The 26,586-nt window shown below is 39.5% G+C and overlaps 1 protein-coding gene across 2 annotated transcripts; it reads left to right on the top strand.

Moving 5' to 3' along the window:
* Window positions 1–26,586, top strand: ddhd1a (DDHD domain containing 1a). 2 transcript variants are annotated; one of them, XM_044166229.1, is made up of 14 exons: window positions 1–1,353; window positions 3,302–3,478; window positions 9,563–9,664; window positions 12,818–12,946; window positions 14,454–14,601; window positions 17,950–18,059; window positions 18,910–19,016; window positions 19,108–19,370; window positions 20,147–20,222; window positions 20,604–20,753; window positions 20,981–21,045; window positions 21,162–21,334; window positions 22,720–22,917; window positions 23,030–26,586. In XM_044166229.1, the coding sequence occupies exons 1-14, from the start codon at window positions 558–560 to the stop codon at window positions 23,215–23,217; spliced, it is 2,682 nt and encodes an 893-aa protein (XP_044022164.1). In that variant the 5' UTR covers window positions 1–557; the 3' UTR covers window positions 23,218–26,586. The 2 variants fall into 2 exon arrangements, with proteins under 2 accessions (XP_044022164.1, XP_044022165.1); XM_044166230.1 differs by lacking the exon at window positions 9,563–9,664 and having other exon boundaries at window positions 5–1,353.

Here is a 26,586-nt window from a genome sequence, read left to right as displayed (position 1 = left end):
CATGCGCAATTTCTACGTGCGCGTTCACGAATGAATCCTGTGATCTATGCGTCAGCTGTCAAGCCTTACACACGCACGTTACAGTACTGCCTCTACGGAAGATTTGTTTGGACAACGAATGAATCTGAAATTCCACAGAGACCGGACCACTCAAAGTATGGTGACTGCAATATTACTCCTATCAAGCTGGACTAAAGCGACTCGGTGACAAGAGACTGGTTTGACACAGGTTTATATTAGTTAAAAAAAGAGAAAAAAGGGTGAAAAGGATTTCTGGTTGCAACGTTGCAGACTTGCTAATAACCTAGCCTCGGATTTCTCCAACCTCTTCAACCGGCTTCATTAGCTTAGCTAGCTAGCAAGCTAACAAGCTGTTGTAGCCTCACTTTATACATCGATGGTTGTAGCTGCGATGCGGTGGGATCTTATCTGGAGATCTTTAATTTTGTTTACATTTTAATTTTAGCACTGACTAGTATGCCATCTTGTGACAGCTGTTGCGAAGTAGTAAGAGCTTTGAAGTGACAGACGAGGAGGTTGGGGTTGCCTAGATAGTTATGAGCAGTTTCAACATTACAACCAAAACGTCCACATTAGGCTCTTCTTTGAGCACCGACGGTAAAGGTTCACTGGTCAGCGTCGACGCTACCAACAACAACAAGGAGTGGGAATTTGGAAGCGATGTGTTTTCGTGTTGTCACGAGATGAGTCCAATGGACGATACGATGCGGGCAGGGATGTCCTCAGTCCAGTCGGGTCTGGACGGACACCTGCCGCTTCTACACGCCAGACACCACAGCACACAGGGCGGGTTGTTGTTGGACCTGAGCTCCCCGACAGCCTACCTTGACAGCAGCTCTCTGGAGTACAGCGACAACGACGGAAACAACGCTGGTCCGTTGTTCGAGAGGAGAAAGAGGTCCAGGTCCAACAGCTCCAGACAACGCTTCAACGAGGTGGTCACGGAGCTCGGTCCGGAGGAGGTGCGTTGGTTTTACAAAGAGGACAAGAAAACTTGGAAGTCCTTTGTCGGACATGACTCACTTAATATTGAGCGTATGTTTCGGAAATACTGTGAGCTGAACCCTGGTGCAGCAGGCTCACAGGTCCGCGGTGGGGAGGAAGAGTGCGGAAATAACGGTGTGGAGAGCAGGGGGCTGAACGGTGCAGTGCCGGTGGAGACGAGGACCAGCAGTGTGCACGGAGGCCGGGGGTCTTTGGAGACATCCACCGTGTCCTCGGATGAGAGGGACCCTGACAGCATTGACATCAACATAGAGCCTGTTTGTGTTCGGGGAGGACTCTATGAGGTGGATGTTAAAGAGAGGGAGTGCAATCCTGTTTACTGGAAGCGTGAGTATCATAAAAATCAACTCTGATCAAAGTCTATAAAATCACATTTTGTCACAAATTATGTTTCTCCTGGTGGCAGGTATCAGGAGCATCACTGAATGAATGTCCATAGGTACTCATTCCTATATACCTCATAAATATTTTATATTCTGCAGTATAATGGCTGACAGCATACAGATTAATGACCCACAACCACTCACAAGTCTAGTGTTTATTCAGAGACTCATTGCAAGATCACATAAAAGGTCTCCCATAAAAGATAAAAACTATCAGCTGATTATTCATTTATTTTATTTACTTGCTGAGTCCTGCATTGTTTTGCAGTTGTTTCACTGGCTAAGTAATCACTTAGCCAGGTCTATTGGGAACATCTAAACGACCCAGGAAGTCAGTCGATTGGGCTCAGCTGATCTGTGCTAACTAATTCATGGATATTTCCAGGAAAAGGCAGCGAACAAATGAAGGCGGTCACTATAGAGCCTCGGAAAACCTGACCTCGATGAACGGGTTCATGGGTAGCTGGTTCTTTTGAAGGTTAACACCAAGTGACATTTAGAGAAGCAGTTATTTTCCTGAATGTTCATGCTGTGGATGTAAGTCCTTTGTAGTCAGCTCAGACCCTCGCTGTGCCTTTTCAACTTGGCCTATACCACTGCTAACAAGGTGTCATGTTAACATTGAAGACCCCGATGCACTATATTTGAGATGGAAACTAATAAAAGAGGAGATTATTTAAAAAGTAGGCTAATCAAAAGTATATCAGTAAGGGAGAGAGAGGCCACTTCATGTAATGGGAGATGTGGAGGGGAGGGGTTGTTGATGTACTGTAATCCAAGGAAGTAAAACATCCATAAAAATACAAAAAAGGAAAGTTTTAGAACGTGTTTCAGCACATATTTGTAATAGCTTTATGTTCTAACATGTGAACGCAGCAAAAAAGGTTAATAGGTCACTTCACTTCATGGGAACTTGAAACATCATATTATGTTATGTGAAGTGTACAAACGTATCTTCTCTGACCAGACTTGAACCACCTAAACAAATGAGTGAATAGTGTCTGTCTTTCTTGTGTGTCTATCTTAGCCTTAGCATTGTGGTGAGCCTCTCTGTCTGTAAATAAGAGTATGCTCATGTGTTTTATATTTGTTCAGATGAGCAGTCTCACTCTGTACAGAAAGGGACCTGTCTTTTGCAATGTTTGCCTACATTCAAAACTGCCTTTACACTCTTATTCACCACCAGAGACTCGGTTAATAATGTCACTCAAGACTGTAATCAAAACTGGCCTCACTCCATAAGCCACTGAGACCTGGCCCTCCTGGATTTTCTAGACTTGTTGAGTTAAATGGAAATCAGAAAACACATTCTGAAAAGCTAAGTGATGCAGTCAGTTACTAGAAAGTTGTAAACCCACTGGTACTGGGGAGGATTTCTACTTCACGGTGCCTTGTGGAGTTTTCTTGTAAACAGACGTTACAAAAGTTTTGTTTACATTCAGTGTTACTCACCAAAATACATTGTGTGTATCCTTGAGCTCTAACAAATGTGCTGAATGCATTTCCTTCCTCATAAAACATTTGCAAAGCCGATATTTTAAATCCAGCATTGTTTACATTGATGTTTACTAGCTTGCGGTCTTCCTCTTCCCTGCCTTTGTTGGCACATTGCCGCATATCTTGGCATGTTACTGCCATCTTTAGATTAGTGGAATAGTGTGAAACCACTGGCAGGAGTGTATACCCTCTCACCCACATGCGTGTGCATGTGTGTCAAAAACGGGGACCCACTCATAGAAAAAAAGCTCCATAACATTACTAGGGGTCTAAACCTTAACATATAAAGAGCAAAAGAAAATTTCCTGGCCCACAAGGCTGGCATGAGAATGTCCATCCCTATAAATAAGTAATTCTTTTGTATCTAAGTCCATGCTATTTTTACTGTTTTACAGAACAAGACCATATTCCAGTCATGAGAGGCCAGTGGTTTATTGATGGTACCTGGCTCCCGTTAGAGGAAGAGGAAAGTGACCTCATCGAGCATGAGCACCTGAACCATTTCCGTGGGCAACAAATGCAGGACACCTTCGAGACGGATTTGGTGGTCAGGACTGTCGATAGCAAAGATGGTGAGTGAACAGGAAGGGGAAGAGTAGAAAAATGTGTGGGATTTTAGGAATCTGTGGCAGAAGCCTCTGAATCTAGAAAGCTACAAACTGTATCACATATTTTAAACAACACAGTACTGAAGCATCCATTCTGGCAACTAATGTTTTAATAAATAAACACAGTTAATAACTTGATTATAACTAGATTTGATGGTGAATGTTGTCATAGAGTCAGAGTGTGTTTTGGGGTTGAAACAAAAGGCCTAAACACATTATTGCTCACTCACCAAAACACATACATTATATACTTCTTTACTCCTGCATTCACCAACCCTGCGGTATTTTTATTCCAGGCAGGCAGCATATTGTAAAAGAACACCTATATAGTGCTGTGAATAGTGTAAATATAATGCTGTATAGGGCAGTGAGGAGATAAAATGCTCCTAAAGGTGTTATTAGTAATGAATTCCATTAAAAAGCAAAGTCATCGTCTTCACAATAAAGCCAAAAGAAAAGCATTGTGAGTTATAAATGGTGAATGATGTGACGGCCCTGCCTGCTGTAGTATCGATGCACAGTCAAGAGAAATTAATGCAGCAGGTGATTCCATTCATGTGAGTGTAGGTTTTGTCATGTCATGCTCCCAATGTAAAGCAGGTGCAGCTCATACATTTTGGCACGTCTCTCTCGCTGGGCTGGATTAGCCGAAATGTAGCAGGCTTTAGCTGTGAAAGGCAATAAGAAAGAGGTTCTTTGATTCAGGATTCTCCTTGAGGCAGCCAGAACTACAGGACCTTCACTGGTGATGAATGTGTGGGTGTGAGAAGCAGAGAGAAACACACGCAGCACCTGTTACAGAGAGTGATAAAATGTTTAGTCTGCATTATAAAAACTGAGCAAATGTGTATGAGAGACACAGAAACATGCATCAAAACATCACCATGGTTATCTGGAACATTAATGCAAACATTTAAATTTAAATGAGCCTAAATCAAAGAATAGCAGTTAATCATTGAATTACCCTTGTTTCCTGTAACCCTGATTGGTTGTATTTGAATAATAACTGCATAATGACTCACACTCAAATTGCTATTAATCACACAAAGCCTCAGTCAGTTTTTGTTGTTTTTCTTTTTGGCTTGCCTTGTGTCTAGTACACAATGTCAGGACATTGTCACTCCCCCCTACTCAGAATAATTTAAGGCCTATAAATAAAGAGCAATGGAAAGTGATTACAGTAGGTTGGTCTTGCTTGCATCATCACTCTGTGTCATGTACTCGTAGCTACTGGCACTTTCCTGAACTGAATCATAGATGTTTTGAGACAAAACTGGAAGGTCACCCCTGATTCACAAGCAGTTGTGTACATGTATACATGGACACTAAAATATCTGTATATGGAAGCAGGCATATAAACAGAGGACAGAGAAATCATAGTCAGATCATTTGCAAGCCAGGTGTGTGAAATATAGTGCAAGGGAACACATATTCTTTGTGTGACACTTAGAGGCACCTTCATTGCACAACACACAGATCATATGACCTTAGCTTGTCCAATGGATGAGCTGTATTACTGCAAGGGTAAATAATGCAGTATAATTCTACTTACCATATCATGTAGTGAGAAATAAATACGTACCCTTACACAACATATGTTATTAAAACCCTATGCCTGCTGTATTTTTACATGTTCTTATAATTGGAACTTGAAACACTGAGCATCTGTGTGCAAACCCTCCTGCTGCTTTTGTTGGCAGATTGTTTTCCACTCCTATATTTAGCCGAGCATTAAAGCAAAGTGAGTGATAGATCTTGTTAATTCACCTTGTTTTGGTCTTTATTACAGGGAGCCTTCACAGTAGAGTATTTTATCATGGAACTAATAATCTGAAGCACTTGGAGCCATCATTAGACTGCCTTGAACTGCATTACAATTGATAAATGGATCATAAAGCCAGCGAGCTGCGCTCTGACATTACTGCAGTACATACAATTCCCCTGGTATCTCTCCACCTCCCTATCTCTACTCTCTTCCTTCTCCCTCATTTCTCCTTGTGTCTGAGTAGCTAGCTGAGACTAAACGTTGGGAAAGCAATAGACATATGGTAGGCAGCCTGCTATGCAGACATAACATCAAAATGTGGGCAGGACTACTGCTAGGTACGAAAAGTGCATGAATGTCCTGTTCTCTCATGATACAAACGTATTTTCTGCTTATTCTTCATGAATTGTAAAGGAGGAAGCTAAAATCAGAAGTAAAATCGCTTATGCATGATAAAGTGTATTCTAAGAAAGATCAGTAGTCAGTTTTAGTGCTATAGTCATAAATGAACAGTGGTGGTTTTCACAGTAGATCAGAAGAAATAATGATTGAGTTGATGGCTTTTGTGAACTTGAAGTGATGAATTTTCCTTAAAGGGACAGTTCACCCCAAAATCAAAAATACATATTTTTCCTCTTACCTGTATGTCTCTTTCCAGAAATCATGACCCTGTTACTCAAGATAATCCACAGATTTGTTGTGAGCAGTTTCATGTAGGAACTATTTTCTTTCTACCAATAGTTTTCTACATGAAACTGCCCTATCTATATAGATAAATGGCTCTACAAGTAAGAGGAAAAATATGTATTTTTGATTTTAGGGTGAACTGTTCCTTTAATCAAAAAGAGCTTCATTGTTCAAAATTTGTAGTATTTACCTGTGTAGATGTAAGTGACTGCTGCCGTTTGAGCACAGATTGTGAACTTGTGGCATCAGAGAGGCACTCACAGCTCTTATTTCAGTTATTGAGGCTGACAATGGGGGGAAAAACATTTAATTAGAAGAGGATCCCGTCCATTCACTTAAATCTTCTCTGATTTGTGTGTATATGGGTATAGAGCCGTAAGCCTATGGTGGAAACTATAGGGTGTGTCCCAGTCTGACAGGCTTCTCAGATGTCAAGGAAAAATAAATCCAGCAGGGTGGGCACAGGGTCATCTGTCAGCATAATACTTTTGTTATTTAGGCAAGGCCCACACGTTTGTTTGTGTATGCTACATATTTAGCTGCATATTTATATTTAACCAGCATATGAGACTGGGAACACACTGCATGATTGATGACTGACACATGAGTCAAAGAACCAGAAATTGCTCCTCTAGTAACTAGCTCTTGGGATTTTTTAAAATGTTTTTTCTATTTGTTTATTTCTTGTCAGAAGTCAGATTTGGGTTAGATTTGGGGCCTATACTATGAAGCATATTAACATACCCGGGATCTCTTTTTGTTATCTGGCTTCACTAACCCTAACAACCGCAATTAGGGTAAGCGGCACACAGCACTAGTTATCAACTCGATAAGTCAACCCAGATTTTCGCAATCCAGCCTCAAGCGCGTTCACATAAAAGGGGGGCTGTTTGCAGCATATGACAAATCGCGAACATGGACAAGTCTACTGGCAGCAAAGCGGCATATTAACTATAATATTAGAGAAATATAAAGAAGTTAAATACATAATCCAGTTGAAAGTAACACAGCTGCAGCTGCCAAATGCAGGAAGGACAGCTGGCAAAAAATCGCCAACTGTGTGAATGCGTAAATTAATTAATAGGCTTATAATATCACTGCACCATCATTAGGGCACGAGATCTGACTATAATTACATTTATTATTATAATAATAAAGTTTATTTGTATAGCACTTATCAAAACCAGCATTACAAAGTGCTTTACACATAAAACAGTAATGTATAAATAAACAGGCAGGCATAGGGAATAAAACAGGAATAAAACTTATACACAGTGGATGATTAAAAACATAAAACACCAAGGATAAAATGTAAAGATAATGGGTGAATTAAAACTTAAAATAGAGCAGTGCAAAAGATAGGTAGGCTTACTTTCATATCTTATAAAAGTGCAGTGCGTTAGTGCTTCAATCAGTCTCTCGTGTAGGATGATATCGGGATACAAAAGTGCAAGGGTTTTGTCGGTCTTTGAACACTCTTGCCCTCCTAAGAGATCCTCTCAAAATCTGCGGACCAAGCTTTTATTTTTTAATTCTTTTTTATTCTGCACACCGAGCTCCACAGGATCTTTTATGAACGGTGATGCCATTTTCCAAGACAACTGATTGGTCAGTAGCATATATAGGCAATGCTTTTATACGCGTTGATCTGTTATCTCCAACATAACCTTCTCTAGAGTTAGGTGTTCAGCATAAGTTACCATGGCGATCTACCCCGGTAAGAGGTGAACCACCGGCATAGGACTGAAAACCCAGGGTTAAACCTGAACTTACCTCACTAACCCCAAATCCTGCTTCGTAGTATAGGCCCTTGGTCGTCACTTGTGCTTGAGATATCAACTATGTTTGAAATCATCAGGCGGCAAGCGTCTTTTACCCTTAATAAACATGAGATTGTTTATACCTACTGCTCACAGTAGCAAGATTTGTTTGGTCTGATCTGGAAATTAGTGGTGATGGTGCACTCGTGCCTTCAGTTGTGATATTAAAATCTTGTATTGTGATCTAAACCCCAAGGATGGTCATACACTGCAAACTACCACACAAATTAATTGATCCTCAGTACATCCATATAAGGATTCTGTGCATAGTAGATATTCCAGTCATTAGGGAACACTTCTTTATGGATGGATCCATCAGTGCTATAATGCAATGGACTTTACTAATAGCTTTTACAGCAAACAAACTTCCTGTGCACTCAGCAGGTCTCTCACTCCTCCTCAGCCTTTCACCTCTGCTGAGGGACACACTGCTGACATTTGCAAGTCTGATGCCTGTGTTATCACGGAATGAATGATTTATTCAGATCTGAGACTTGTGGACTTTGCTCATTTGATTAACAAATGCAGAGGAGGTTTTTTTAATGTCAGATCAAGACATCCATTTACAACTGATTCAGTGATTTAATGAACATAGAGCTGCTGTTAGTTTGATTTTGTAATGACTGTAGGACAATCATTTGGACATATGCTATGTATGTTATTATCAGCATAGCACATAGACTTGTTTGGCTATTTTAGACAAATTTTTTGAAAAGGAAAAGGAAAGATTTGATTTGGTTGCCATCAAACAACCATCACAATGAAATTATCTTTATCATCACCTCTTGTCAGTATATGATTTAAATTACTGACAGAAAACATTATTTACTCCAGGTAATTGCCACATGATTAATTCAGTGTTAATATAAAGTAATTTGTATTTGTGGAACAGTTTTTTACCAGCCGCCATTGTATCACTCACTCTACATTAAAGCACAATTACAAGAACAGGTGCATCAATTGCATTTTTACATCACTTTATTAATTTAAAATAACTTTTCAAATAAAATAACAATAAACATTATCTTTACTTATCTCTCTCTAAAAATGCTACAATTCACTCATTGTTTTCTCCACAGAAATATTGTATTGAACTGCCCTGTAAATTTTTCTCATCTGTACAGCTCCAAGTAAGAGTAATATTACACATTTACAGATCTCTTTGTATGTTTGTTGTCAGTATGCTCCTTCCTCAGTGAGTGCAATTCAACATTATTTTTGTAAAACATTTCTGATATGCAAAATATTAACAATATTAATCCATATGGAAACATAAGTAGTGCTGGATGCTGTCAGGAACTTTTAAGGTTTTGTGATGTTATTTGTGTGTTACTTCTTTGCAAAAGGTCTTGAAATGTTCACTAATTTTTGGTCTTTGTGTTACTTAATGTGCAATATAGTTGTATTTTTTATTTTCTTCTTATTTTAGTCATGTATTGTGTGGAAAAGGAACTTCCACCTACTATAATTAAGTATTTAAAAATGTTTTCCAATAATACTGCCTTTTTTTTTAGAAGAGTAGCAGTGTATTACACATACACACAATTTAAGATTTTTAAGACATGGTGGTTAACTTTATGAAATGTTTAGTCTTCACAGTGTAGACAGTAGATTTCTCTAACATGTAAAACAGATGCTACCTCAGTCATCTTAGGCATATATCAAGCAACGCTGCATTTTGAGCTGTAGGCTTACGTATACCCCACTGATGACAGCGGTAGCTTGTGTGACTGACATCAGGGTAATGGCCATTATTCACTCTCTCTTGGTTGTTAGTTCTCTCCCACCTGCCCCCTTTCTACCTCCCTTTTCTGTTCAAATGGAGTGGATATCAGACGAGTGCTAAAACTACATGTCACAAGCGCAAACGCTGCCAAGGTACTGTAAAATACCAAGTTCTTTTTTTTTTTCTTTTTTTTAACTTCTGTTGTATTAGATCTGCTAGCGTGTATCCTCTCTCCTAGTAGATCCTAGGTCCTAATGGGACTAGATTTTCCTTTCTGTTGTGGTTCAGACCTGTTCAATCTTAATATTTAGAACTAGACCTAGGCTCAGTTAGAAATGGTTGTATTAAAATGGATTTAGGCTGCTCTCCCAGTTCTCCATTGCAGCCTTAACTGGGCCTAGTTGCTAGAGCTTCTCCCTTTGTGCTGTGACCCAGAGTTTGGTACTATTGTTGTTGCTGCTTTTTGAGGAAACATTTCTATCTCATCTCCTCGCTGGGATAGTGAGCAGACAACATAGGAAAGACCCCTTAAACCAGTGGAAGTGAAATAAATAAGCTGGTCCTCAAAAAGCCACCCTTCTTTACCCCTTTTTATCTCTCAAGCCCCATCTCCCACTTTCTCTGGCAGTATCATTAATGAACCACCATCACCAGCTCTGACTCTAAGGGCAATGAACAAAGCTCTCTGTTGAAAGTGATGAGCTGAACAGATGAGCCATTGTGGCCCTTTACTATAGCCCCCTAACATGTTGCGTAGAGTCAGCCTCTTAGAGGTCCATCACTCTCCTAGTTCTGGGTGTATTGACCCTCATCAAAAATGCTGAACAGGGAGCTCCGGGGTCTGTGTCCTCATCTCTTACTAAATCCATGTGGCCATTGACCTAAAGCCTATTGATTTTCCTGCATAACTCACCGCCTGGGTTGAGAGTATTATAGTACTACTACTACTACTACTACTACTACTACAGTATGAAGTACCCTTTTAGTAGCCCTTTCCCTTCTTTTTCATCTCTTTCACTCGTCCCCTGCCAGTTCTGTGCTTCCTGCATGTTTCCCCAACTCCCACACACAGTTACCTTGTTTCTCTTTTACTTCAACAGTTTACCCAGTTCCTGGTCACATTCCTTGCCCCTTATCCCTTAGTTTTAACCCCCTCCTTCATCCTGTGTCCCTCAGTAATTCGCCATAGCAGTGTTAGAGGACTCCCTCAGTAAACTTTTTAACCTTTCTTGGTTGACTGCCAGCTCCTCTGTACATCTTTCCCTTCCTTTCACAATGCATTAGCTTTCATTGTAAAACAGGAAGTGTCCATGTACAACCGCTAAGTATTCCTCCATCTTACTGGCTACATTTCCACTTGTAAATCCCATCAAACTAATATTTTAAGCCAGCTAACTGGAGAAGTTCAACATAGTTTCTATTCTAGATGGACTAATAACCTCCTGTTTTACAGTGGACTCTGCTACAAGTAAAGCTCAACAGTCTGAAGTGGCTTCACCCACCTTTGTATAATAAGTGTGTGTAGGTCTCATGACACCTGCCCCCATCCTTTTCTCCTTTGTCCTTGCTTGAATCCATGAGGTAGATGAGGAAAGGAAGCCACTTTAAACTGTTTGAGATGAAGCTAAACTAGATGGTGAAAGGTTCTCTTCTCAGAATAGTTGATTGTTCCCCTTCACTGCTGCTGTCATAGAGTGGTTTAGTGATATTCTGTGTGGTGGTAGAGGTTAAGCATATGTTTGCTTTGCTGTTGAGTGGTTTCATTTGAGGATCTGCAAAGATAAATGAAAACGTGTGACAGGGGGAACTGTGTATGCTACTGTATTGCTCACCTCAGGTTCCTCAGAATGTGAGCTTTATTGTTTTATCTGAAACAAAACAAAAAAAAAGAAAAGCTAGAAAAACAATGTCCTTCCCTTTTGTTATTCCAAATTTAATTAGTGCCCTTCACTTCAACACTTCTGTTCCTTGTGACAAACTCTTCTTCTTGACCCTGCTTGTCCTTCTCCTTTAGAGGCAACCATTCCTTTTCACACTGGTTGCCCTCAGAGTGAACAGGTCTCAGTTAAGGTGCAATAACTGCTTGGCCTCGCAATGAAGAAATTTGCCTGCCTGACTACAGAGGCCCAGCCCATCATGTGCCACACAAACACACAGGCTTGGTTGCTATATATCTTGTTTTATTCATTTACATGGGAAGTGAAAAGTAAATGTCTCTCTTACTCCTGCCCTGTAGACCTGGTCAGTGTATTACCAAGGGATGTCTAATAAATGTCCAAATATTAAAGAATGATTGCGAAGAAAAGAAACCTGTTGAAAGGATGCACATGTCTGACACATGACACAAGTGATTCCCTGGTCATTTTTCCACTCCTCTATGAAAGGTGTATATACAGTATATAAAAAATACACTCAGTAAGTCTTAGGTTCTTGAAGCACCATAGTAATACAATAATAACATTTCTTCTAACTATTCTTCTATCTATTTAATTTTGCATTGTTTTTTGGGCTATATTATTACAAGTTTCAAGCTGGCAAAAAAGTCATCTGGAACATTTTTATTTCTCCAAGTACTTTACCCCGTTCTTAAGGGTTTTAATCCCCAGATTGGTTTAGAGCAGTACAAGGAGCCATGATTGTGCACTGGACCAACACCAAAGTCTTCTACCAATTTCATCCAGATGAACTTGACTGCACAGGACATTTGAAGGACATGCTGCAGAGACATAAATAACTCTCTCAAGTCAACCAGTTTCATTTATCGCTCTTAGCTTCTCTAGCAAATGGTGTCTCCTCTCTAGCCATACCTCTGCTCTTACTTGCTCTAGTCACTGCATTACATTTTGAAGCAGCAACAACATGGAGAAAAATTGAACTGAAAGTGATGTAAATTTAGATATCGGCACAGAAAAGTCTGATGATACAAAAGCAGGACAGACAAGCAAGAGCTGAATTATGCAATCATGGTGTGTGATAGTTTGATGTGTTTTTCTTTCCAACTGCAGATCAATGCTCCAGACTGCATTTGATTGAGCTGTGTAAACAGACTGATCCTAGACTTTAGCTTTTTTGTACTGCATTTAAGATGATTGCAACTTGGTGTAATTCTTACAATGTCTTCAATCTCTCCTCCTCTGTATTCACCCTGAAATTTGTAATCACAACCCCTTGTATCGGTGAACCTTTTTCCTTTACCCTTTTCCCTGATTTTTCCCTTCTCTTTTCCCAAAATCCCACGCCATCTGCCCTCTTCACTTTCCTCTGTCCATTCATTCACTCACTCCTCTCTCACTGCCCCCCTACAGCTATCCACAGTCTGAAGCTGAGTCGGACCCATGTGGATTGGCAAAGCGTGGATGAGGTATACCTCTACAGCGATGCCACCACTTCCAAAATTGCACGCACCGTCACGCAGAAACTGGGCTTCTCTAAAGGTCTGTAATGTACACACTGTCATTGTCTTTCCATATAATAAGGTGGACAAACATTTCCCTGATCATACTGTACATGTGAGTTTGTACTTATATCAGTCCTCAATTAATGTGAAATCCACTGTTAGAACAGTTAATGGCTTAAATCATTTGCTCAAACTGTTTTACTCTCACTACTCACCACATAGTACAGTACATATTACTACAACTGTAAAAATGTGGATTATGAAACCAGGAATAGTACAGTATATAATACACTGATACATTGATAGTATTAAATAAAGATTTTTATTGAACCAAGTTACACTTTTTGACATATAAACAATTTGTTATGCCCCTTACTATAGTTTCTGTGAAGCCAAATATTAGGTCAAACGAGACTAAGAGTCTAATATGGCAGCGTATTGCTGCCACTCCAGAAACAGAAAAACGGATCAGTATCACGATATAACATGAGAAGTTTATTGTTATAAAAAGGCGTTTTTCATGTTATAACAAGATATTTTCACATTATTATGACAAACAAACTTATCACATCATAACAAGAAACTTTTCTTGTTATAACAATATACTATTTATCTTGTTATATTGTTATAACGTGTTGTTATAACAATATAAGTTATCAAGTTATAACGTGAAATGTTTTTTGTTATAACAATAAGTTATCACATTATAACATGAAACATTTCACGTTATAACAAGATAAATAGTATATTGTTATAACAATATAAGTTATTACATTATAATGTGAAACGTTATGACAAAGTTATCACATCATAACAAGATAAGTAGTATATTGTAATAACAAGAAAAGTTGTTATAACGTGATTAGTTTGTATGTCATGATAACATAAAAATATCTTGTTATAACATGAAAAACATCTAGTTATAACAAACTTTTCACGTTATAACGTGATACTCATTCGTTTTTCTTTTTCCACTTCCCATTCACAGTGTGCTGCCATTTGCTGTTATTCAACTGTTGTTTAAACATGGCTAGTTCAGTCTCCTAACTGGATTATCCCAGAAAAACACACAGTGTCCATCTGCAATCTTAAGGGGCTAGGTTTGATCAAATGGCACAAGTATAACTGACACACAAATGCTCAATGAGGGGAAATCTCCTTTGTGCTATCCAGACAGCAGCAAATTCCATTGGCTCCTATCACCTTGCCGCACAGCACATGACTGGACTAGACTATAGATTCTAAATAAAGACACACACTCAACCCTCTAGGCACATTACAAGTGCTGCCACAGAGTCACAGCAGGACTTCGTGTCTCACGTACTGGCCTCTTTGGACTCAGAACAGCATGTTACTTAAACACCATCACTTAGATATTTATAGCCTTTTACTGAACAGAGTGGAAATGTGTGTATTTAGCAATACAGTACAGAAAATACTGTAAAAAATATTCACAAATGTTTTCCTTTTCTTACTGTAGAGAAAATCACAAGCAGACAGCTAGCTACGATAATAGTCCAACCCTGTCCCCTCTCCTCTTCCAGCCTCCAGCAGTGGAACACGGCTCCATCGGGGTTATGTTGAGGAGGCCTCACCTGAGGACAGACCCCCTCAGACTACACACATTGTCTTTGTGGTCCATGGGATTGGACAGAAGATGGACCAGGGGCGCATTATTAAAAACACTGGAATGTGAGTTTTTAAAAAGATAAGTTGATTGAGGATTTGCTTGTATGCATGTTGTTTTTCACTTTGAGTTTTTCACTTTTGTTCCATTAGAATTTGTAAAGGGGATAAAGCAGATTTTAATTTATTCACACACTAACCAAATCCAGTCTAAATTAAAGAACAGTCTCACTAGGATGATGTGATGTTTGAATTGTCATGAAGTGTGTTTGTTCTCTGTTCCTTTCTTTTCCAGACACAGTCTGTCTCTCACACTTCTCATTCTGTTCCTCCTGTGGCTTTTATAAAGACAGCTCACTTCTTCCTTCTTTTTACTTTATATCTCTATCTGTTACAACCCAGACACAAAACAATATAAAATATTCTTCCTTTACATAATTATGAATTGTGCAACATCAATCTCTGTGTGTTCCCTGGCCTCCTGACTAAGCTTATATTGCATCTTGAGCTTAAAGTGATGATGGGTTTCAGATATCGACCTGTCTGGCAGGTTCTTGCGATTCCAGAAAACCTTTTTGTTCAGCACATTTGCCAAGTATGTAACTACTGTATTTATGGAATGCACAACTACAGTTCTCACAGAAAAATGTAAGCACTGCTCATTATATATTAACAGCTGTTGTTTAAGCATTTGAATATAAGTTGCGTATTACTGCATTAACTAAATCAGGAATGTCACTGTTTTTCTCTCTGCTTTGTTCACCCAAAGCCACCCATATTTGCAACTGTGGAAGTTATTTCAAGCATTTCTCTTAATAACACTGCACCTTCAGTCTCCTACCCTTATCTCTCCATCTTTCTCACTCTCTTTGTCTTCTCCTGCTGTTCTCTTACTTTATACTTTGTAGTGTTAAATTGCCGGCAGTACAGTGGCCAAGAAAGCACAATGCACCGAAACTTGAGAAAACACAAAGAAACAAAGGAAACATTTGCCTGATGTATTGCATTTAGTGAGGCTCTGCAGTAAGAGCAAATACAGAAACAGTGCAATATGCATGCAACACAACATTGGGGAAATATTTGTGGGGAACATAAAACACTTGTACATCCTATACTGCAAAGAAATCGAGATGAAATGTATATATCCATTCAACTCGGACTCATGCTATGTGTTTAAAAAAGTAAACTAACATCATCAATCCAAATTTCAATCCTGTGCTTCCCTGTGTTCAAAATCTAACTTGAATGTTTTGAGCAGCACAAACAAAATTCCTTTTCCTCCCATTTTATTGGGGTGCTGGCACCAGCATCATATATGGGGGGCATCGGGTTTTATGCCCTCCTAAAATAAAGAATCCTGATGCAAAGCAGGAAAAAACGCAGTGGTAAAATTGCCATAGCCTCATACATTCCATTGGCATTTGAAAAACTCCAAACTTGACCAGACAACCTTTTTAATCAATTTCTTTTACTAACACAGCCACACACTACACACTCTCTGCGCAGACATTTTCTGTCTTTATGCGCATTCCTCCTTTACGAACGTTCTGCAGCAGCCTGGTCAGAGCTTAGCCTGCACTGACTGTTCTATTGGCTACATTAGCAGCAGAAGAAGTGTAACGTGTGTCCACCGAGTTTGTGAGTTAGCAACAAATATCGTTTGATAAACACAAGTTCCTTTATTATAAATTAGACAACATTACAGTTAGCAACTTCTTCATCTTCATCTCCATGTGATGGCAGTGCCCAATTGTTAGGTTAGTAGGCTGTTATGATTGCTTTCCACATGCTGTACCACATTGATAGTGTTTTCATTTCTGGTGAGAATTAGCTGAGTTAATGTCTGCTGGTAGACTTCAGCCAGAGCCTATCACTGACCTGATAATTATCATGCTGTTTCCTTGGTAGGCTTGGCTATCAAAACAAAACAAAAAAATGCTCACCAGAGATATGATATGTACATGTTGAAAAGAACCCTTCCCAGCGATAGCTACCAAAAACAGCCCAAACTCAGTTGGAGCATGCAGACTCCCCACCACTTGCTGATCCTTTAACCTGCCTGTCGACTTCTCTTTGTCTTTCAAAGGCTTAATGTTATGATGAGGAACTCGGTCAATAGTATTTGTATAGAGGCCACAATGGGGAAGTTACAAGAAGAAACCCGATAAAGCAAGTTCTCGCAGTGTCCTTGCCTTTTAAAGAGTGATACACCAGTGAAGTCTTGCTGCAGCTCATCAGTGTGTAGGCAGTTAATCAGTTTTGAATTGTTACTTAAGATAAGCACAGTCCTTTTAATTTTTGTGTCTTTGTTTGATGGACTGTGTGAAGACATGTCTGACCCTAAATGGCACCACTGTACTGGTCCTGGACCATGAACATTACAGGCAGTAGTACAGAACGTGCAGACCAGAGCTGTGTGTCTCTCTGTGTCACAAAGTTATCACCCGGCCACTGTCCACGGCTTAGGCCAGCTAAGCAGGTAAAGTAGACCAAGTCAAGCTGCAGAGCACTTTAAGCCTCATTCCCAGCTCCCTGGGGATTACAGCATACACGTTTTCCTCAGCCAAGAGGAAAGATCAACCTGACATGTCTAGCCAGTTTCTTGTTTTGTTTTTTATTTAGAACCTGAATTAATTTCAGCTCAGTGCCTTTCCTAGCAGCAGTAAAATTGTGGGGATTTAGGGCATTATTATGCTTTAGAACGAGTGTCTTTTTAAAATCTATCTTCGCTAAACCTATTATGTCAAAGCTCACTGCCCAATTAATGACAACATAAAAGCAAGGGAATCCTTGTGGGTGCAGCAGAGAAATCTCTGTAATGCAGCGCTCAACCCTCTGAGCATTTCAGTTCCCCCTGCAGAAACACTAGCCTGCAGATAGTCCTGCCAAAACCTGCATTAGGTGCCCCATTCACAGACCAGTTACCTAAAAGCCTCTTAGCCTCCATTTACCCATGTCAACACCCTACCTCACCCTCGCTCTCTTTGTATTTAGTGTTTCCTGCGAGCTAATGCTGCCCCATATAGGACTAGTAGCATTGCAGCCATTGTGTTTGTGTGCTGCATGAGGGAAGCTGCTGCATCATTGAGTAGCAAAATGGGCGTCATTCTTCTCTTCCCGACAGTCATTAAAGACTGAGAGAACGAGTGCAAACACAGACTTCCAGTCTCTAGTTGGTCTGTAGCAGGGCCAGATATACGTAGAGGATGTTACTCATCCACTCAGAGCTAGTCATTATAATACACTGCTGCCCAGACAATGTGATGATGACGATGTTTCTAAATCAGCATTTTGTATCTAATGTTTTAGTATATTAGCCAACATATACCCCAAAACTCTCTAGTAAGTAATGAAGGTGTCAGTGTGCGATGTTGTCCTCATATACTGAATGGTCTTTGTTATGTGCCTATTCAGGCTGAGGGAGGGTGTGAGGAAGATGGAAGAGAAGCACTTTTCAGAGCACAATGACGAGCATGTGGAGTTCCTGCCTGTCGAGTGGCGCTCCAAACTTGCACTGGATGGAGGTTAGTGTGTGTTTTTGAGACTGTGCATGCGTGTGCCTGTATGCATGTGTTCATTCCTATTTGTCTGTTTGGTTTGTGCTTCAAGTGTGAGCAGTTTAAGTGTGTGTTTTTGTTAACTCTGTATACATTGTATGTATCTAAGTTGTTCTCCTGTGTCAGTATTTCCTATCCTAATGGAAAAAGTTCATGAAGCATAGTCATCTCTTAAAGAACTATACAAGTGTGGACAGCAGGTAACAGCAACTCATGATCTGTCCTAACCATGGTCACTGTGCAGATGTAGGCTAAAATGTAGAATTTACTGAATGGGTGTGAAGGAGAGTGGTCAGATCAGACCACACGAGCTTCCCAACTCTCCACTAAGTAAATAAAAAAGTTTGTTAAAAGTTTTGTTTACTCCATATTTTACTCATATACTCTATTTACTCATTGGCCACTTAATTAGGTACACCTGTAAAATCTAATGTAAATCAATACAACAGCTCAGCCATAAATTCCACCTTTACAAAGATAATAATGTTCAGTTTTGATTGACACCTTCAAAGAGGTATTTATTTAACCAAATGTTTTTTTTATTGAGGTTGTACTCTGCAGTGGGATTGAACTGCATTATACTGAAATGCATTTCTAATGTTCTTCCTCCCTTGTGTTTGTAAATTGCGTGAGAAAAACATTAGAACCACCTCTCCTCTTTGTAAAGGTAGAATTTATAGTTGAGCTGATGTATTGGATTGCATTAGATTTTATAGGTGTACTTAATAAAGTGGCCACTGAGTGTATGAATACAGGCACCATTGTGGGACATTCAATCTCTGTTTTATACTGTGATATTGGTGCTTTGTTTCTGTAGATACGGTAGACTCAATAACACCAGACAAAGTGAGAGGACTGAGAGATCTACTCAACAGCAGTGCCATGGACATCATGTACTACAACAGCCCCCTTTACCGTGATGAGGTGAGAGTCACACACTTCCAGAAACCAGAAATTAAAGTTCTGTGTGACACACTATTTCTCCTTAAAACTTCTCCACTCCCTGTCTCTCCAGATTACCAAGGGCCTAACACAGGAGCTAAATAGACTGTACACACTTTTCTGCTCCCGGAACCCCGAGTTTGAGGAGAGGGGAGGCAAAGTGTCCATTGTGTCCCATTCCCTCGGCTGCGTCATCACCTATGACATCATGACAGGTTGGGATCCTGTGCGCTTCTGTCAGCAGGAGCATCACACTGTGGAAGAGGAGCTGGACCTGCACTGGATGTCCTATGAGGAGAAGCATATTTTAGAGCAGCTACGGCTCACAAGGAATAGGTAGAGCTTGCTAATGTCAATCTTCAGTGACTCCTAGCTTGGCTTGTATATCTGTGAGCTGATCCTCAAGAGATACTGGGAAGACAGTGGTCACGATCTCAGGGAGGCTTGAGAAATAACTTTTGATATACAGTACATGTTTTAATAATAATTTCAAATAGTTGTGAATTTGGGTTTGCTTAGCAGCAGAATACTAAATAATTAACTAGCTGGATGTTTTCTTCAGCTCTGTCAATATAAGCAATTATCATAAGCTATTCATACCTTTCAAACCAAATCAAATTCAAATTCAATATCAAACCTAGCATTTACCTTTTTTTGGCGCACGTAATACAGTGTGTGCTGTGAGCTGCTCATCTCATGCTCCATTTTCAGGTGGCAAGTTGTATTTCCTTTTTGTTTGTTTTTGTGAGGCAGCAAGGTATTGTGGCGCCTCATGATCAAATGGAAGGGAAGAGGCTTTTAATACATCTCTACACCACCCATCGCCCTATGTGTGCAATATCATTTAGTGTGTGCACCATTACCTTAGTGAAACAGGAAGCTGCTGGAAAAAAGGTTGTTGCTGAGTGGTACTGAGATTGTTTGATGACTGGCTTAAGGACAAATGTTTTGTACAGATGATGGGAGAATCAGTATGTGTGTTTCGGTAGCTTGAAGTTATAATAATGCATACAGGGATATTCAAAAAGGATTGTATTGGAGCTGATTTTTAAGCTATGGTTTCAGAGATTTCTTTTTCTTGTTTATTAACACTGTGTCCCTTTCTGCTTCAGGTTACAAGAGCTGGAAAATCAACTCCTCACACTGGAGGCCTCTAAACCCTCAGCACCACCAGCCCTCAAATTTAAGGTAAGATGCTCGATTACAGTATGTGAATGTTCTGTATGTGTACCATTACAATATGACATTACTCTAAATCTATAAATATAAATGATTTCAGTGTTTTTATTAAAGGGATATTTGTTAAAAAGACTCAAAACTCAGACCAAGGTACACCACCAGATGCCATGATTAGTTTCCGCTTCCTCACGTGAATATTTATCATAATAATTGTAATTATTTGTGGTACCTTTCAGTTATTTTCATGTGTCCATTATTATAAGAAAACAAAACAGAAATGATTACACCCTTGGCATTGCTGTTCATAGCATTGAATAAATGCTATCTATGTCAATACCAAAGATAAAATATTAGGACTAATATTTCATCTTTTCACCTTTTGTCTCTCAGGTGGAAAACTTCTTCTGCATGGGTTCTCCTCTGGCGGTGTTCTTGGCCCTGAGGGGGATCCGCCCTGGTACCAGCTGCCACCAGGACCACATCCTGCCCACCTCCATCTGCAGCAGGCTCTTCAATGTCTTCCATCCCACAGACCCTGTGGTCAGTCTCCCTTGATTGCCCCTGCCCTTACAGATGCTCTCTCTCACTCAGGGTTATGACAGCAAGTCAAGATTTTATTTTATTTTTGTATTGTGGAACCAGACCTTTGCAACTTACCCAGTCAGATGTTTAAATAAAAAATGTGCACTGTATGTATTTGACAACATGAAATAGTTAAGTCATTTATCTATACTGTAAGCTAACTGAAGTTTTATTGCTCTGTTCAGGCTTACAGACTGGAGCCCCTCATCCTCAAACATTACAGCAATATTGCACCTGTTCAGATACACTGGTAAGAATGAATCTTACATCTTATAACACTTGATGTTATCCCTTGTACGCACACTGTGTACGAATGTTTCCATAGTATGTATGTTCTGAATATTTGGGGTTTATTTTCTCTATCAGGTGTAGCGCCACTAACCCCACATCCTATGAGGAGGTCCGGCCTACCTTCCTGACCCCAGTCAAAGACCCAGCATCTGACACTGAGAGCATCCCCAGCCCGAGCACTTCTCCTGTCCTCGCCCGCAGGCACTATGGAGAGTCCATCACCAATCTGGGCAAGGCCAGCATAATGGGTAAAACATTACCATCATTTTTCAAATTCTGATAGTGTACATGACTAGAACAATATTTTACGTTCTTTGAAAGATTTTAAAGCTATCTCATGGTGACAAATATAGTACCTGACAGGTTTTAGGACTAAAACTGTATATTATATACCTGTCCAGAAGAGTTGAATAAAACCAAAATAGGTCATATTTAACTACTTACAAATGTGTGAGGATGGGCTACTATAGTGAAGAATGTCTGGGGTGGGTAATAAAAGGCGCAAATATTCTCTTTTTAATACATGCAATTTTTCTACAGTCTCTTTAGAACTGGCATAGGGAAATAATATGAGTTCTGATAGCAAAGGGAGGCCCAGAGAAAGAGCTGAGCGAATTAAATTTCACTCTGGAGAAAATCTATTCTCTTCTGTGAGATTCAGATCCTCACTTTTACTACTTTACCACATCTACAGTGCCATCATGTGGACAGATGCAGAATGGGCTCAATGGGCTTTGCTTCTCCTGTACTTTGAAATAAATTGTGTGAATGAGTGTGGGCAGTCGGAGGACACTGGACAGGTTAGAGAGTGACTGGCGAACAAGCGAAACCATATGGTTTGTACCATCCAGCCAACCATACCGGATGGATGGATGGATGGAGGACACGTGGAGCAGGGTATAGGTTGAGCCCTTGATGGGTTTTTTAATAGTTGATTAGAATAAGCAAATCAAATTTAATATAGCACATATGTTTCATTAATCAATTAATCAATAAAGGTAATTATAATAAAGAATAATCCTGCCAATCTCGACCAGCATTCAACTATTCTATTCATCAGTTCATTTACTATGTAAATAATATTCAAAGAACAGAAAACGGATTGGCTGGTTTGGTCCATGAGGTCATGTGATTCAATCTTCACACTGGAGTAAACAAACTGGCAAGACAGATCACACGATCGCTGATGCGATGGTGTAGGAAACAGTCATAGGTAAAAGAGAAAAGTCCATCAATCCAAGTGAAGCAGGCTGGTTGCATTTACGTATGTTTGGTAGACGCACACGAGGTAAAGGATATGGCTCCACTGGTAAGCATGGAAGCATTTGTTGGGCAACTAACCTGCCATGTTACTCATGCCCGGTTTATATGCGCTCTTCAGGGGCGAGCGCCCATTTTGCCGTTAAAGCCATAGTGGTGATCGGGCAGGGCAAGGAAAGTGACCTAGTTATAGAGTGTTTTGTACAAATTGAAATAAAGAATTAAAAAACAGGAACAACAAGAAAAACATTACTACCATTATTTTTGTCTTGTTCTGAACCACATTCCACCCAGCATATCTTTTCTCTTTCTCTCACTCTCTCTCTCTCTCTCTCTCTCTCTCTCTCCTCTCTCCCTTCCACACTCAATGTAGGAGCGGCGAGCATAGGGAAGGGCATCGGAGGTATCCTATTCTCACGTTTCTCCCGCTCCAACAGCCAGCCCTCAGTGTCTTTAGGACTTGAGGGAGGGGCAAACACTGAGGAAGAGGAGCAGAAGCGGACAGAAAGCCAGTCAGCATACGGCCTCTCCACCTTGACTCGGCCCACCTCACCCACTACTGACACATCATGTTAGTTCATGTAACCTGTCCAACACTTCATTCACTTCACAATCGTAGAGAAAGTCTCACATTTGTTGATGGGTTGGGATGGTATTGTAATGTCTCTATTTCTGTCTTATAGTGGAGCTGGAGCGGCGCGTCGACTTTGAGCTCCGAGAGGGTCTGGTGGAGAGTCGCTATTGGTCAGCAGTGACCTCTCACACAGGCTACTGGTGTTCACATGACATAGCACTCTTCCTGTTGACCTTCATATACAAGCAGAAGACAACACCCTCTGACCCAGCAGAAGATACTCCGGAGCCAGACTGAAGCAGCACATTCGTTACAACCCATACGCACTTGAATAGTGTCTTCTAACCCTGAAGGGGTATGTCATCTTTTTGACAAGACACAAAAATAAACTTAATTCATTTATTTTTCATGCACATAAGCAGCTCAAATACACTAATATTTTTTTTTTTCCTATATCTCCCTGTGATTCAGCTCTTTTAACACTTGGGAATCATTACAGACAAAGTGATGAGACGTGCATTTTGTCTCTTTTTGTGTAGTTTGTACACAATTGTGCACCCTAAGGGTGACAGTGTTGGACTAGGAACCCCTAAGGAGGTGCACCCTTTGCCAGTATGAACACAAGCTACATAAAAACATGGAATATGAGACTAATAAGTGTGATGCATAGGACTTTCATTCCCAAGTCTTCAACCTTAAACAGCTGCAGCCTGTTGATAAAGTGTCCATACATTTCCTGTTAATCAGTGCTTAAATCTAGCCTCTCTCCCACAGACTCATTCTGGAGCCTTGTGACACACTTGCCTGACCTTCAGTCACTGAGGCTTCAAGTTCTGTGTCTGTGCTTTTTAACAAACTTAACTAAACTTAATTTTTTTTTATCGTTACACGAAGGAGAGAGAAATGTAATTGTCAAAAAAATAGTAGTTTTATCTTTAAAATAAACCTTTAGCTACTACATCTCAAAAACTTGCAAATGCAATGCCTTTCAAAATTAGCCAAATCATATTATTCATGCAGAATATTTCAGTTTAGTTTTTCCGACAAAAACTTAGGGCATTATCCCTTTAATAATGTTCTGGAAGTATGAAGAAAGATATAACAAACATGCTATTTTCAGTTTGTTTTGATTCCTCTATTATTTTTTTTATGTTCGCCTCTTTTTAACATTGGTTGATTCTTGAAATAGATATGCACCAAATAAAAACATGATACTTTTCTATACTAAACAGTCAACTAAAACTAAATTATCTTTTGTGTTTAGTTATCTGCAACTTAACAGTACAATTTTTGTTAAAGTAACAGGGACCAAATGTCTCCTACTAACAACAGTTACAGCTGAACATCCTACAGGACATCATTAGTTTCTGTGTGACATTTACATTCACAGGTTTAAAACTACAAGAGGCTTGTATCATGACATACATATCTACGCTCTTAAGCAAGTGCCGGACATGTATTGTTATTTTCTTACACACAGTTTATATCTAAAAATCTCTTGATGATGTAATTTACAAGCCAAGAGGTCTCAGTCAAAGCAATCAGTCATTCAAATTAATTTTCATGCTTCTATATTAAGAAAAAGTTATGGATAGAATTTTTTTCTGTGCTATATCTTTATATTGATATCCAGATGAAATTGGTGGTACTAGATGTATTTTTTCTTAAAAAATATATTTTTTTCATAGCTCATTTTCAGGCTCTTGTGGATGGAAACCTGCATCACATCTTGGGAAAAATGGGATTTAAACTTGCGGCCAAATAACATTTATGTGTCTAGCTTATTAGCTGCTCTGCTTTAGTAATGCCAAGGCTAATTCATACGCTATGAAAAAGTAATTGGCCTAGGGTAGAAGTAGCTTCTTTTTTATTTTGAGGCTTTTGTGATACATTACACGCAAAAGTTAATTGTATCTCGTTTGCCTTTTCTTATGACCAATTCACACTTTCCCCTTTTGAGCAATGGATAGATATGTCAGTCTGTTTATTTGTGTGAAAGAGTGGTTTCTTTAGTCTTAAAAACCTGTGTATTTTCCAGCCATTAGACGAGTTTTATTGGCTAATTGACACTCCTTGAATATTTACTCCAAAAAGAAACAAATTTAGACAACTGGAGTCAACAAATCATACTGCTTTTCATTACTCTTGCCTTAGGTTTGTCAAAGCAGTCATAAAAAAATGACTGCGGTAATGATGGATCGTAGGCCTGTCAAATGTGGTCCTTTTTAAAAACACGCCCAGTAATGATTATGCAGAAGTTAAAAACTTAACTTGCATGGTATCATATTAATAGTAAATTGATGTTGGAACAAGAAGACTTTGCAGAGTGCCAACACACATCTAAGAAACTGTTTTTTGTTCTTTATTGAGCAGAAAACCACTCATGAATGTTTATGGATTTCTAATAAAATCTTTTGCAATGGATGAAGAAATGGAATTGCCCTTAGATTACTGTTTATGGGGTTAGTTACATGTGACAGACTTGATTATTGTCAGTGTCAAATTTTCTTTGTGTCCTACTTGTTGTAATATTATAGTTATCAAAGAGCTTATTTTAATTTGCTATGGTGCAAGCTGCTGCTTTACTGTTCCACACAATCAAGGGCTGTCGTCGCCTGGTCCACCACTGAATGGAATCCACTTATTAGCCTACTGACTGAAACCAGGCTGCCTTTCAGATGACAAAAGGTGACCGAGAAGTAGTATGGAAGCAGGGACAAATGAGAGTGGGAGAGTGATATGAAAGTGATGCTATATTTGATCTGGTGGAGCTTGCCCATTCATCAGCTATGAATTGCACAGAAATTATGTAGAAAACAGCCCATTTTGCTGAGCATGTTGTACATCGCATCGATAGATGCAGAAAGCAATTTTTACATGTTACTTGGACGGCAGGCACGCAGTTGGAGATCTTAGACATGTAATACAAAAATACAAGTGTGTCAGTGCAGACACAGCAAATATGTAATGTGGAAGTGTGGACAGACCATCGTAACAATAACATTCGTGTCACTGCCATTGTTTGTGATTTGGCTGTGTGTTTCCAAAATGTATGTGAAATGTGAACATTTATCCATTTGAGCAATTCTTGATTCAAGCACAGATTTTCATTTGTATTCACTCTGCTTGCTAAAAAAAACTATCATCTAAACTGGAGAGCATTAAAGAAAACTTTGTCAAAAGACATTGTACTTTTGACTATATGAGCATTTAACGCACAGCATTTTGAATGATGACAGTATATTTTTCTTGTTAAAGGCACCATAAGCATCAGGGAAATGTCCACTGTTACATATTTTGTAGATTCACTGTTGTTGATGCCAGTTTGAAGCCATTATTAAGTAAAATAATTAAGCGCTGTCACAGGTGTGTTGTCAGTGTCAGTCTGTAAAATGTTCCGAGGTCAATAAGGAAGGGCCTGCAGCCATATGTAATCAGTCACCAGGTGAGAAAGAGATATAAGCATTGAAATTTATTGTGGATGTACTGAATGAAATGTGTTACATTTGTGTCAGTTACCACTGTTGCTCTAAATTTGAATGGATGTCTGGGAAAGTGTTTTTGTCTGTCCTTAGAGCTGTGCAATAACCCATGCCTGTAATGGATTCTAACTGCCATCCAAAGCACTGTATTTATTTCCTTTTATTAAAGCATTTCTTTTTTGGA

Source organism: Siniperca chuatsi, linkage group LG15 (assembly GCF_020085105.1).
Source record: "Siniperca chuatsi isolate FFG_IHB_CAS linkage group LG15, ASM2008510v1, whole genome shotgun sequence".
Classification (NCBI taxonomy): Eukaryota; Metazoa; Chordata; class Actinopteri; order Centrarchiformes; family Sinipercidae; genus Siniperca; species Siniperca chuatsi.
The sequence above is the reverse complement of the archived record's forward strand: the minus strand, read 5'-3'. Positions and strand labels throughout refer to the sequence as shown.

Excerpts from the sequence above, each read along its gene's own strand:
- ddhd1a (XM_044166229.1), top strand. The coding sequence starts at position 558 with ATGAGCAGTTTCAACATTACAACCAAAACGTCCACATTAGGCTCTTCT. Across the intron at positions 3,479-9,562 it reads GACTGTCGATAGCAAAGATG|TTCTCTCCCACCTGCCCCCT; the intron begins GTGAGTGAACAG and ends CTTGGTTGTTAG. Across the intron at positions 12,947-14,453 it reads GAAACTGGGCTTCTCTAAAG|CCTCCAGCAGTGGAACACGG; the intron begins GTCTGTAATGTA and ends CTCCTCTTCCAG.